This window comes from Scyliorhinus torazame, chromosome 16 (genome assembly GCF_047496885.1).
Source record: "Scyliorhinus torazame isolate Kashiwa2021f chromosome 16, sScyTor2.1, whole genome shotgun sequence".
NCBI classification, from domain to species: domain Eukaryota; kingdom Metazoa; phylum Chordata; class Chondrichthyes; order Carcharhiniformes; family Scyliorhinidae; genus Scyliorhinus; species Scyliorhinus torazame.
In genome coordinates, this window is record NC_092722.1 from 15,953,459 (window position 1) to 15,965,745 (window position 12,287).

The window sequence follows — 12,287 nt, forward strand, 5'->3', positions numbered from 1 at the left end:
GGATGTGGGAGTGGGTGAGGGAGAGTGTGGAGGTGGGAGGGGGGTGAGGGAGGGAGTGGAGGTGGGAGGGGGTGTGAGGGAGGGAGTGGAGGTGGGAGGGGGGTGAGGGAGGGAGTGGAGGTGGGAGGGGGTGTGAGGGAGGGAGTGGAGGTGGGAGGGGGGTGAGGGAGGGAGTGGAGGTGGGAGGGGGGGTGAGGGAGGGAGTGGAGGTGGGAGGGGGTGAGGGAGGGAGTGGAGGTGGGAGGGGGGTGAGGGAGAGTGTGGAGGGTGTCGTCCATCCGCAGATGCCACATGTCAGCCGCCCTGATATGGCAGGACAGTGACGAGGACACAGCCGCAGGTTGTCGTGTGGCTGATGCACACAGGCGACTGGCACACTGGTGAGGAGGACGGTGTGAACTGACCGTTGGGCGCAGACAGTGACCAGGTGTTAGGCTGGCTGTGTACCTGCAGTGCGACTAGGCCACCGGGACACACAGGTATCCCATGCAACCCGGCTGGCAAGGTGTGGAAGAACCTCCGTGTAGCATGTCGTTTCTCTGCCCCCCCCCCCCCCCCCCCCCCCCCCCCCCCACCCTCCTGCAGGTCACCATGTATGCCAACCAGACAGCAATGTTCACTGCCATGGTTGGAGCAGCAGTTCTGGAGTTTGCCATCCGGCAGCGTAGACTGCGACGGCCCACAGTGGCTGCAGATGCAGCGGTTGCTGCTGCAGCAGAGGGGATGGCCGCGGAGTTGCCCGTCATCGCCGCGCAGGCCGCAGGCGCTCAGGACCCGAATGTCCAGCGGGATGCCGAGGGCGAGGAATGCACAGGAAGCGGGCACTGATATTGAAGTGCTTGGGGAGGGGGAGGAGGAGGAGGATGGCATGCAGCAGGGTGGGGGGAGGGGCGCAGGACACAGACACGGCCCGGGTGGTTGTTACGTCCAGGAGGCAGCACGACGGCACCGTCGAGGACAGCGGGCACGCGTTGGTGGCCGCACGGTTCACGCACCATGGGGGAGAGATTCACTGAACACAGCCACTTATGCCACCAGTCCTGCACACGGGCACCACATAGCACCCACCCCCCCCCCCCCCCGCACCTCCGCACCGCGTACATGGCATCAATTCCACATCACCTTACCACTGCGGCACTACGGGATTGCACAACATTGATGATTGGGTAAGCGGTTGTGATCAGTGCCATGTTGAATGATGACAGCCCGCTCTGCGATGAGTGGTGAGCTTAGATTCGCCAGCCAAGGTTTGACTTACGGCTATAACTGAACCATGCACTCCGGTGGTCACAGCCTTCGTAACGGGCATTTCATCACGTGCCCATGTGGGGTAGCTGGCGTTGGAGTGCCGAGGACTACGGTGTCCGATTTTGGGAGGCAGGGGGGGAAAGGGACAGCACATCTGGCACCGACGTTGAACCGCTCGTAAACCCCAGCGCCACTCGGTCACCCTCACGAGCCCCCGGCACCGGACATAGCACAGAGTCTTACAAGATAAAATCAACAGTGAGTTTATTTGTGACATTCACAAACAGATGCCCTACCCCTTACAACTAAACTGTGCCCTGCACCCGTGTCAACGTATTCTGTGCCTAACATCTTTGCCTTATGGCCCTACCACTACGTCTAGGTGTCTCCCCAGATGGTACAGCAGGAGTGGAGGCGGACTGCTGAGAATCACGCCCTGCGACATGGCTCCCCGTCGGCACGCGTTTCCTGGGGCGGCCCGGCTTCGATGGGCCAGGCTGCTCGGCGGGCGTGCTGGATGGCGTGGTGCCACCCTGTCCTGCCCGCTGCCCACCAGATGCGCCAGGGACAGAATAGGGGAGGCTGAGTGTCCCGGCATGTCCTTTGCTGGAGCTACCGGGACGGGCCCCAGAACCTCCTCCTCCTTCGGGGAACCCGGTGGCCCCCGGGCCTCACTGTGGGATGGAGATGCGATCGGAGATGTGCCCCGTCACACCACCGACACCTGGCGCTGCCAGTCCTGGAGGCCTGCAGCGGTATCGACCACGGTCCGAATGCTCGTAGGAAGACCGAGACCCCATTAGTGACACCAAAGGGAACTCTTAAAAATTGATAGAGCCGCCCATCTGCTTCGAAGGCAGTGTACTTGCGGTCACTATAACGGAGGGGTAGCTGGTGGTAGGCGGACTTGAGATCCACCGTGAAGAAGACCTTATATTGCGCGATCCTGTTTACCAGGTCAGATATGCGGGGGAGAGGGTACGCGTCCAGCTGCGTAAACCTGTTTATGGTCTGGCTGTAGTCAATGACCATCCTATGCTTCTCCCCGGTCTTTACCACCACTATTGAGCTCTCCAGGGACTGTTGCTCGCTTTGATGACCCCTTCCCTCAGCAGCCTTTGGACCTCTGACCTGATGAAGGTCCGGTCCTGGGCACTGTACCCCCTGCTCCTGGTGGCGACGGGTTTGCAATCCGGGGTGAGGTTCGCAAACAGGGAAGGCGGATCGACCTTAAGGGTCGTGAGGCCGCAGACAGTAAGGGAGGTATAGGGCCACCGAATTTAAAGGTCAGGCTTTGCAAATGGCATTGGAAGTCCAGCCCCAGGAGGGTAGCCGCGCAGAGGTGCGGCAGGACATACAGGCGGAAATTGTTGAATTTCCTGCCTTGGACAGTGAGGTTCGCTAGGCAGAACCCCTTTATCTCCACCGAGTGTGACCCGGAGGCCAGGGAGATCCTTTGGTTTACAAGGTGGGTTACAAGTGAACAGCGCCTTACCGTGTCGGGGTGAACAAAGCTTTCCGTGCTCCCAGAGTCAATTAGGCAAGAAGTCTCGTGGCTGTTGATGAAGACCGTTGTTGTAGCTGTTGCGAGTGTCCGAGGTCGAATTTGATCCAGTGTCACCGAGGCCAGATAAAGCTGTTGCGAGTTCTGAACAGGCAGCGTGTAGTCGGCCGTGCTGGGGGCCTGGGGCCCCATCCAAGATGGCGCCACCCATGGGTTGCACATGGTGTCTGGGGGTGAACAAGATGGCGGCGGTGATGGACAAAATGGCGGCGCCCACCCATCCAGCATGGTGTCCGGGGGGCAAGATGGCCACGCCCGTGGGTCGCACGTGGCCCTAGGATAGGGGGGTGGCGGTGAGCGCTGGCCGGTCGGGGCCTGAAGGGGGGGTTGCCGCGGCGGTCTGGAGTCGCTTGAGACCGTCGCCACGGCGCGGGATAGGGGGGTGGCGGTGAGAGCTGGCTGGTCGGGGCCTGAAGGGAGGGCTTGCCACGGCGGCCCGGAGTCGCTGGAGACCGCGGGGTGGCGGTGAGCGCTGGCCGGTCGGGGCCTGAAGGGGGGTTGCCGCGGTGGTCCGGAGTCGCTGGAGTCCGCGGGGTGGCGGTGAGCGCTGGCCGGTCGGGGCCTGAAGGGGGGGTTGCCACGGCGGCCCGGAGTCGCTGGAGACCGCGGGGTGGCGGTGAGCGCTGGCCGGTCGGGGCCTGAAGGGGGGGTTGCCGCGGTGGTCCGGAGTCGCTGGAGTCCGCGGGGGTGGCGGTGAGCGCTGGCCGGTCGGGGCCTGAAGGGGGGTTGCCGCGGTGGTCCGGAGTCGCTGGAGTCCGCGGGGTGGCGGTGAGCGCTGGCCGGTCGGGGCCTGAAGGGGGGGTTGCCACAGCGGTCCGGAGTCGCTGGAGACCGTGGCCACGGCGCGGGCCTGGCAGTCCCCCACGAGGTGGCCCTTCATGCCGCACCCTTTGCAGGTGGCGGTACGGGCCGGGCAGCGCGGGCAGGGATGATTTGCCTGCCTGCAGAAGAAACAGCGGGGCCCGGCGGCGTTAGCGGGCCTTCTTGCCGCGCAGGACTGCGGGTCAGGGGGAAGGTCTGTGGGGCTGCCGCTGCAGGGTGGCACGCAGCCCAGGGGGCTGCCGCGCGGTCGGGCGCATAGGACTGCGTGTTTTTGTAGGCAACTTCCATGGACCCTGCCAGGGCCCGTGCTCTCTAAGTCCCAGTGTGTCCTTTTCTAGGAGTCTTTGGCGGCTATCTGGGGAGCTCATACCTGCTACGAAAGCATCCCTGATTAAAAGTTCCGTGTGCTCGTTCCCCGAAACTTGCGGGCAGCCCCGGAGAATCGGAGAGCGGCGGCAATGTCCTGTTGGCTCTGTGAGATGGCTGCCTGTGAGAGGGCAGCCCTCTCCTGGGCCATGAATGACGCGTGCACGTGAAGCCCAACACGCCAAAACCGTTTCACCCATTGCCTCCACTGCGGACGCCACCCGTGCGGTGTCAGCCTGGGTGGCTGCGATGAGCGGCACCACTCCCTGCTCCTGGATGCGAATGGATTCCTCCAACTGCGTGTGCAGGACCTGGAAGATGGCCCTCATCCCGTTATTCAGTCCCTGGGTGTCCACATGCATCGATTGTCCGGGTGGGTCAATTACATCCAGGAACCCGGGAACCGTCTGGGTGGCAGCTGGTTGCTGGGCCTGGACTGCCCTCCGACCGTCCAGCCCCTCGGCTGCTCCAAACTCCACCTGCTGTACTGGCTCGGCTGTGTGGTGCGCACCAGACCGTGACCCGGGAGCCTCATCACTAAATAGCCCAACCGAGGTGAGTGTCTCTGCGATGGTGGATGGTGTGGGAGACAGCAGTGCCGCTAGCTCTAGGTCATCGTCCGTTACGAAGTCTGGTGTGTACTGATCCCCCTCATGGCCCGGCGCAAGCCCATGTCGTGTTGCCCTCCAGGTGAATCCGTGGACTGTGTGTCCGTTCTCTATGCGTCATCGTCACTGTCCGTCCTGTGCCCCTCAGTATTTTTTCTGTCCTTCGTATTTGTGTCCCCGTCCAGCGCCCCAGACTGAGAGGATGGCCCTCCTGTCCGACCGACTGCCACCCTCTGGCGTGCGTCCCTGGGTGCGCTTGAGGTTGGAGATGGTCGGCTTTGTCTTGGCCGAGACGACCCTGGACATTCGGCGGCTGGCCCTGGGGAACACAACGATACGGGGTTCGTTAGACACGCTGGGCCGGGTGTATGGTGGTGGTGGGGGCAGTGTGTGAGGGGGGGAGGGGATCGAGGGTGCAGTGGCCAGTGTGAGGGGGAGGGGATCGAGGGTGCAGTGGCCAGAGTGTGAGGGGGGGGATCGAGGGTGCAGTGGCCAGTGTGAGGGGGAAGGGGATCGAGGGTGCAGTGGCCAGAGTGTGAGGGGGGAGGGGATCGAGGGTGCAGTGGCCAGAGTGTGAGGGGGGAGGGGATCGAGGGTGCAGTGGCCAGAGTGTGAGGGGGGGAGGGGATCGAGGGTGCAGTGGCCAGAGTGTGAGGGGGGAGGGGATCGAGGGTGCAGTGGCCAGAGTGTGAGGGGGGAGGGGATCGAGGGTGCAGTGGCCAGAGTGTGAGGGGGGGGGGGGGGGATCGAGGGTGCAGTGGCCAGAGTGTGAGGGGGGAGGGGATCGAGGGTGCAGTGGCCAGAGTGTGAGGGGGGAGGGGATCGAGGGTGCAGTGGCCAGAGTGTGAGGGGGGGGGGGATCGAGGGTGCAGTGGGCAGAGTGTGAGGGGGGAGGGGATCGAGGGTGCAGTGGCCAGAGTGTGAGGGGGGAGGGGATCGAGGGTGCAGTGGGCAGAGTGTGAGGGGGGGGGGATCGAGGGTGCAGTGGGCAGAGTGTGAGGGGGGAGGGGATCGAGGGTGCAGTGGGCAGAGTGTGAGGGGGGTGATGACGGGTTGGGGGGGGGAGGGGGTGAGGACATGCAGGGTTGTCTCACTTGCTTCTGCGCCTCCGACCTGGCATGTCGCGACCTCCCGGGTGGCGGATCCCCCAGCGAGGTCCAGGGCCCTCTGCTCGTGAACGTTTAGGGGGTGCAGCACAGGAGAACCCCCTCCGCTTCTCATACGCTCACGTTGGTTGTGAGCTGTCTTGTCCTGCGGTGGGGGGGGTTGGATAAAGCATCACAATTAGGCGGGTATCATCAGGGCGTGCAGACATGAGCTATATTAATGCTGGGTGAGGAGACAGTTGGAGCCACGCCATGGCATCCCTCCAGGGGGGGGGTCCCGGTGCTCATGTGGGTCGAGTACAACGTTGTGCACCCTGAATTCCCCCCCTCCCCCACCCCACTTCCCCCCCTCCTGCCTGGGGTGGGGGTGGTGTTGGTTGTGACCCGGGGGCACCCTCATGGCACTTACCCTGGCAGCCCGAGTGAGGTCGTGCAGCCTCTTCCTACACTGCTCCCCGTACCGGGGGGTGTGCCCCACAGCACTCACAGTGGTGCCAACGTCACGTCAACCGCGCCTCACCGTGCTGGATAGCTGGCGATGCCCACGTCTTGGGCAGAGGGTGGCCCTTCGTCTTTCAACCTCATCGAGGAGGGTGTCCTCATCGAGGAGGGTGTCACTCCAGCACCTGTTTGGGTTCACTGAGGGAGAATTCAGAATGTCCAATTCACGTAACAAGCCCGTCTTTCGGGACGTGTGGGAGGAAACCAACGCAGACACGGGGAGAACCTGCAGACTCCGCACAGCCAGTGACCCAAGCGGGAATCGAACCAACCTTGTCAGGCATTAGTCATTTTCTGGTTTGCAGGACGGTCAGTAGGCAAGGAACTCCCTGGGAACAGGCATTCAGGTAATCGGCGCACTTAAATCATGACAAATCAGTCCACACCTCTGAGCCTGCAACCTATCAGAAGGTCAGCTGTAGAGGCAGCACTGCTGCTCTCTGAGTCCATTCATTTCAGAAGCTTGGGAGTCAGGCTGGCAACTTTATTTTGAAGACTAGATGTATGCTTCAATGTCAAGATAAGAAAAGCAACAAAGCAACATCGAAAAGTAGCCAATTGACACATCAACAATGTCTTTTAACATAAGTCACAGGCAGACAACCAGTCTATTAATGCCCACCTTCGTTATCAAATCCATGTGTTATCTCATGGCCAATCACGAAGCCGATTCCTCCAAAGTTAAGTGCTTGAAGCTGGTGTTTACTGATCAATGGAGGCTGAAGAATCCCGGCTGGAAGTACTGCAGGAAGCAAATAATCTGATCAAGCATTGGCTCTCCAAAACCACTGAGACGTGCTGTTGCCTACATAGTGTTGCAGAAATAATATGAAATAAGGAAGAAAAAACAGGAAATGAAAAGTGGAATGAGCGGGGGGCGACGGGGGGGCCCATCCGCAATTCTCCGCCTCCGATGGGCCGAGTTCCTGACGGTGCGGTCCATGTGCGCTCTCACAAATCGTGAACCTGGCGTGGTGGCTGCTGAGAGAGAGGGCGTACGGACAGTGTCCAGCACCGCCGTACTTTGCCGACAGCCATGCCACTGGCCGGGGGTCTTCTGCCAGGGCTGGGGGGAGTCGTGTGGGGTGGCCAGGAGGTGGACTGTGGGGTCGGGTGGGCGGGTACGCAACACCATTACCGCAGCCGGCAAGGCAGCCAGGCAGCTGGGCATGCCGCTGATAGCCCACTTTAAACCGGGGACCCTGGGTTGTATAGGTGACCCCATTGGGGCACCTCCCTGGGTGCCCTCTGGTGCCAGCCGACCCATCAGCTGTATGAGCGCCCCAGCACAACCTGTCCCATCTTTGCGGCCGCAATCAGTGTGTGTGTGGGGGGGGTGTATGGTCTACGCGCGGCTGCAGCTTGTCAGCCCTGCGAGTGTCCATCACGGACCCGGCGATTCCCACACCGTTTTTCATGGGTTTCGATGATGTTCTTCGCGACGCCGGTGCCAGTCCCCCACCAGTAGCAGAATCGATGCAGGCGTGGCTCCATCCTTACCTGATCTGGCCTGGCCTACATGTGGCTCCAGATCCACAGCAATGTGGTTGCCTCTTAACTGACCCCTCAAGGGGGCAATAAATGCTGGCCCAGCTGGCGTCGTCGACGTCACAAGAACGTATTTTTTAAAAAGTCAGCTGAGTAAAGCACATAATGAGCAGTGAACCTGAGACCTTTTTGTCTCCATGGCTCTGCTCTTCACAGCTTAAACATCTTAAACAGCTTAAACAATGAGGGGAGGCTTCAACATTCACTTCCACAGTGAAACCAATATTAATTTGACAACATTATGACATACGTATCTGGTTTTCATTAATCGAATAAAAAGCACCGACAATTGCAGCTCCCACAATCCATCTGAAATAAAGCAGAAGTCTTAACGTGGGGTCAGAAGTATAACAACCAGCTTCTATAATTTCTGTATTTTTCACTTGCATTTATAAAGATTGAAAACTAACACGGTGAAAGTGATAATGGTTCAAAACGATAATGCGAAGGAGGGAACAGAGAGCCACCTTTATAACTGTGACCCACAGCGACCTGATCATAAGGCGGCTTTAATGCTCAAGTCTTTTAAATAGTAGGAGCTAAAGATTTGCAGGCTAATAAGTTTTATTTAAGTTCACAAGACTAAAGAATTGAAGATTCAAGCCAAGAAACTCCAGGCCCACTTGAGGTTCCATTAGGAATTTATTTTCTCATAATGTTGGATGGGATGGTTGGACATCAGGGGCGAAATTCTCCCCCAACGGCGCGATGTCCGCCGACTGGCGCCAAAAACGGCGCCAATCAGATGGGCATCGCGCCGGCCCAAAGGTGCGGAATGCTCCGCATCTTTGGGGGCCGAGCCCCAACATTGAGGGGCTAGGCCGGCGCCGGAGGGATTTCCGCCCCGCCAGCTGGCGGAAATGGCGTTTGTTGCCCCGCCAGCTGGTGGAAATGGCGTTTGGTGGCCTGCCAGCTGGCGCGGAAATGTGGCGCATGCACGGGAGCGTCAGTGGCCGCCGACAGTTTCCCGCGCATGCGCAGTGGGGAGAGTCTCTTCCGCCTCCGCCATGGTGGAGGCCGTGGCGGAGGCGGAAGGGAAAGAGTGCCCCCACGCACAGGCCCGTCCGCGGATTGGTGGGCCCCGATCGTGGGCCAGGCCACCGTGGGGGCACCCCCCGGGGTCAGATCGCCCCGCGCCCCCCCAGGACCCCGGAGCCCGCCCACGCCGCCTGGTCCCGCCGGTAAATACCAGCTTTGATTTACGCCGGCGGGACAGGCAATTTCTGGGCGGGACTTCGGCCCATCCGGGCCGGAGAATTGAGCGGGGGGGGGGTCCAGCCAACCGGCGCGGCCCGATTCCCGCCCCCGCCCAATCTCCGGTACCGGAGACTTCGGCGGGGGCGGGGGCGGGATTCACGGCGGCCAACGGCCATTCTCCGACCCGTTGGGGGGTCGGAGAATGACGCCCCAGGGTCTGTCATTAAGCTGGTTCAAAACAAGTTTGATAATTATTTGGCAGCAAGTAAAATTAAGGTAATACGGATTATGGAGGCACAGGTGATTCCATCTTTTGGGGACAAGGCGATATGGCATTTTGTGCATGACAAGAATGTTAAGAGGAAGCTTTCTGGAAATTTTACTTGGCCTTTCTTCAGAATTGGACTGAGTTAGTTGGAGTACATTGGAGAGATTAGGCATAGTGAGTCAAATGCCCTTTTGCACTATATATATATAGCTGTACAATAATTCTTGGTACAAAAAGAGGTGTTAATTGCAGTAATGCCCAAAAAGATTATTTTATCCCACTTCTGTGGCAGGGCCTGCCCACAAGTACCTTGCCTATCATTCATGTCTGAGCCAAGGCCACAGTCTTGTCAGGCAAAGCATTTATAGAAGAATTGCAGACCAGCCCATTGTTACTATCAGCTGGAGTTCATAATAATAATATTATTAGTGTCACAAGTAGGCTTACATTAACACTGCAATTAAGTTACTGTGAAAATCCCCTAGTCGCCACACTCCAACGCCTGTTCGGGTACACTGAGGGAGAATTCAGAGTGTCCAATTCACCTAACAAGCATGTCTTTCAGGACTTGTGGGAGGAAACCGGAGCATCCGGAGGAAACCCACGCAGACACGGTGAGAACGTGCAGACTCCGCACAGACAGTGACCCGAGCCGGCAATCGAACCTAGGACCCTGGCGCTGTGAAGCAACAGTGTTAACCACTGTGCTACTGTACTTACATCTGTATGTTGAGCAAATGGCAGAATTTCCCAGCAACTTCTGCATTAAACCTGGGGTGAGACATTTTTGCTTTTACCAAAATACTGAAATAACAGTGGCAATTAAACTATAAAAGCTTTATTTCATGCACCCTCACATTCCAGCAAGCGTCAATGGATAGTGATCAGGACCACAGGCATTGGCTGTTACTTTCCTTCACATTTAATAAGGCCAATTCTAATACTTTATTGATTGTTCAGATTGTAAAATGTAACTCAGAGCAGACCAGGAAACAACCTGAAACATCCTTGTCTGTATGGCTCAGTGCTACACCAGTATGTTTAATCAGTAGTAAATTCATGCAACTGTGTCGATTCTGAACCAGTCGGCTGCTGCTATATGGATGTACTACGCCATTTAATGCAGTAAAAACCTCATGGCCATTCACAGGTGTGTTGTTCAGCTTTGAAACTGTGTCACGTAAAGAGATGTTAGGGCAGTTGACCAAACATTTGGGTAAGTTTTCAATAGAATCTTAAAGGAGAGAGGGTGGGAGAGGTGCATAGCTTTAGGGAGGAGATTCCAATGCTCAGAGCCCAGGCACCTGAAGGTTGGTACAGCCACTCAAGATGCAGCAAAGGGATTCAGGGATGAGCAGAGGCCAGAGTTGGAGAGCACAGAAATCCCAGTTGCAGGGCAGAAGGAATTTAGGAGCGAGGGAGGAATGATTCCCTGGAGGGGGGTTGAACACACAGATTTCTACTCATTTGAAACTTACTGATCTGGATCCACTTTCTGCCGTAGTTTCCCGAAAATTGCCTGCGCTGTCGCCTTCAGATTTAGAAGGTTGTTCTCAAAGTATTTGTTTTCACTGATGTTTCGCTGAATAAAGTACAACAATTATGAGTGCCATAGTTTGTGACTTCTGTCAACGCATCCATAGATTGTCTATAGATTGAATTTTGATGTGAATGATAGAGTTGGCATCATTAAAGCATAATCTGTAAAAACAGTGCTACTGCTTTGTCAACCCACTGCGGATTGCCACTCCAGAGAGTTGAAACAATTGGTCACAGTCGATAATCCTTCAGTGTGATGTATTTTGGATAAACTGCATAAAATATACAGGCACATGCTGGTTGCTATGACACCTATTGTCAGCAACAAGTTGAAGAAAGCATTACAAACAGGATAAATGTCTTTTTGGAACTCTGTAGCGTGTATATGATGAAAAATAATGGATGTATTGGAATGGTTACAAGTTGCTGACCTCACCTCTTTCTTTGGGCACACTAAGAAGTCTTCCAACACCAGGTTAACATCCAACAGGTTTGTTTGGAGTCACTCTTTGTTTGGGTAATAGTTACAAACTGCCTGAGTTATGACATTACCGTAATCATTTATTGAGATCACTGTCTTGTAATCACTATTATCTTTCAATCTTATCATTCTCCATTGACATCAATTTAATTCTCTCATGTCCAAGAGATTTTTCCAACAATGGAAAGATGCATTCGGTTTCCCAGAATACACAATCAACTCTGGAAGATTATTGCCAAAGACCAAGTAATTAATTGTCCCAAATTAAAAAGTGTAGAAACCAATGGAGGAAACCTGACATGGGGATGAAGGAGTGAAATCAGTTTAACTAAAAGGAACCTATTAAAACCACTTTGGAGAACAGGTATTTAACAAAGTTGACGATTCATTCGGCAAATTTGCTGTGCGATCTTCTCAGACCTCCCTGGGTTCCTGACAAAGATTCAAAAAAATACTTGCCCTGCACAATTTAAGGACAACATCTGTACCTGCAGACATTTGGGAGTCCCTGCTCAGGGGTGCCATGATTCTGCTCCCTCAACATTTATCAAGTGTTACATCACCAGATGTCATAGAGAATTCATTCTAGCTGGTCAACACAAGGGTATGTCCATCGTGGATCCATCGCATAGTCCATCGTACTCACGTGTTCATATTCCTGATCCAGTTTGGGATTGTTGTCCTCCAGTATGTAGTCCGGATATCCAATTTTCTCTTTTATTGCCTGAGCCTTTGGGATGAACAATTACAAAGGGATATTCAAAATAATGAACAAGACCCTGTTGCTAGAATCCTTGCTCATTACCTACTGATATCTTTATGGTTAGTATTAGGATTGTACAATTGGCCTCAGTTACGCTGGAACAGGCTTCCTGATGCTGATCACTATTCAGTGGTTTCTGATATGAACATTGGGGTAAGAACAGGGTCCCAACTGCAATATTCGTCATTCAAGGACAGCCCAACGCTTTTCACAATCTGAGGTCTTGCATGGCAATAGAATTGAGGCTCACCAAGAGTCCGTTGCTTTCAAGAACAG

The 12,287-nt window shown here is 56.1% G+C and overlaps 1 protein-coding gene across 3 annotated transcripts in view; it reads right to left on the reverse strand.

Moving 5' to 3' along the window:
- mmel1 (membrane metallo-endopeptidase-like 1) overlaps positions 1–12,287 on the reverse strand; it is a 243,318-nt gene that overhangs the window by 90,342 nt on the left and 140,689 nt on the right. For all 3 annotated transcript variants that reach the window (XM_072478005.1, XM_072478006.1, XM_072478004.1), the window contains 4 exons: positions 11,895–11,978; positions 10,707–10,810; positions 8,014–8,072; positions 6,838–6,957 (listed from right to left, as the gene is read on the reverse strand). In XM_072478005.1, the coding sequence (XP_072334106.1) occupies positions 6,838–6,957; positions 8,014–8,072; positions 10,707–10,810; positions 11,895–11,978 (367 nt within the window). The remainder of the gene's footprint in view (positions 1–6,837; positions 6,958–8,013; positions 8,073–10,706; positions 10,811–11,894; positions 11,979–12,287) is intronic.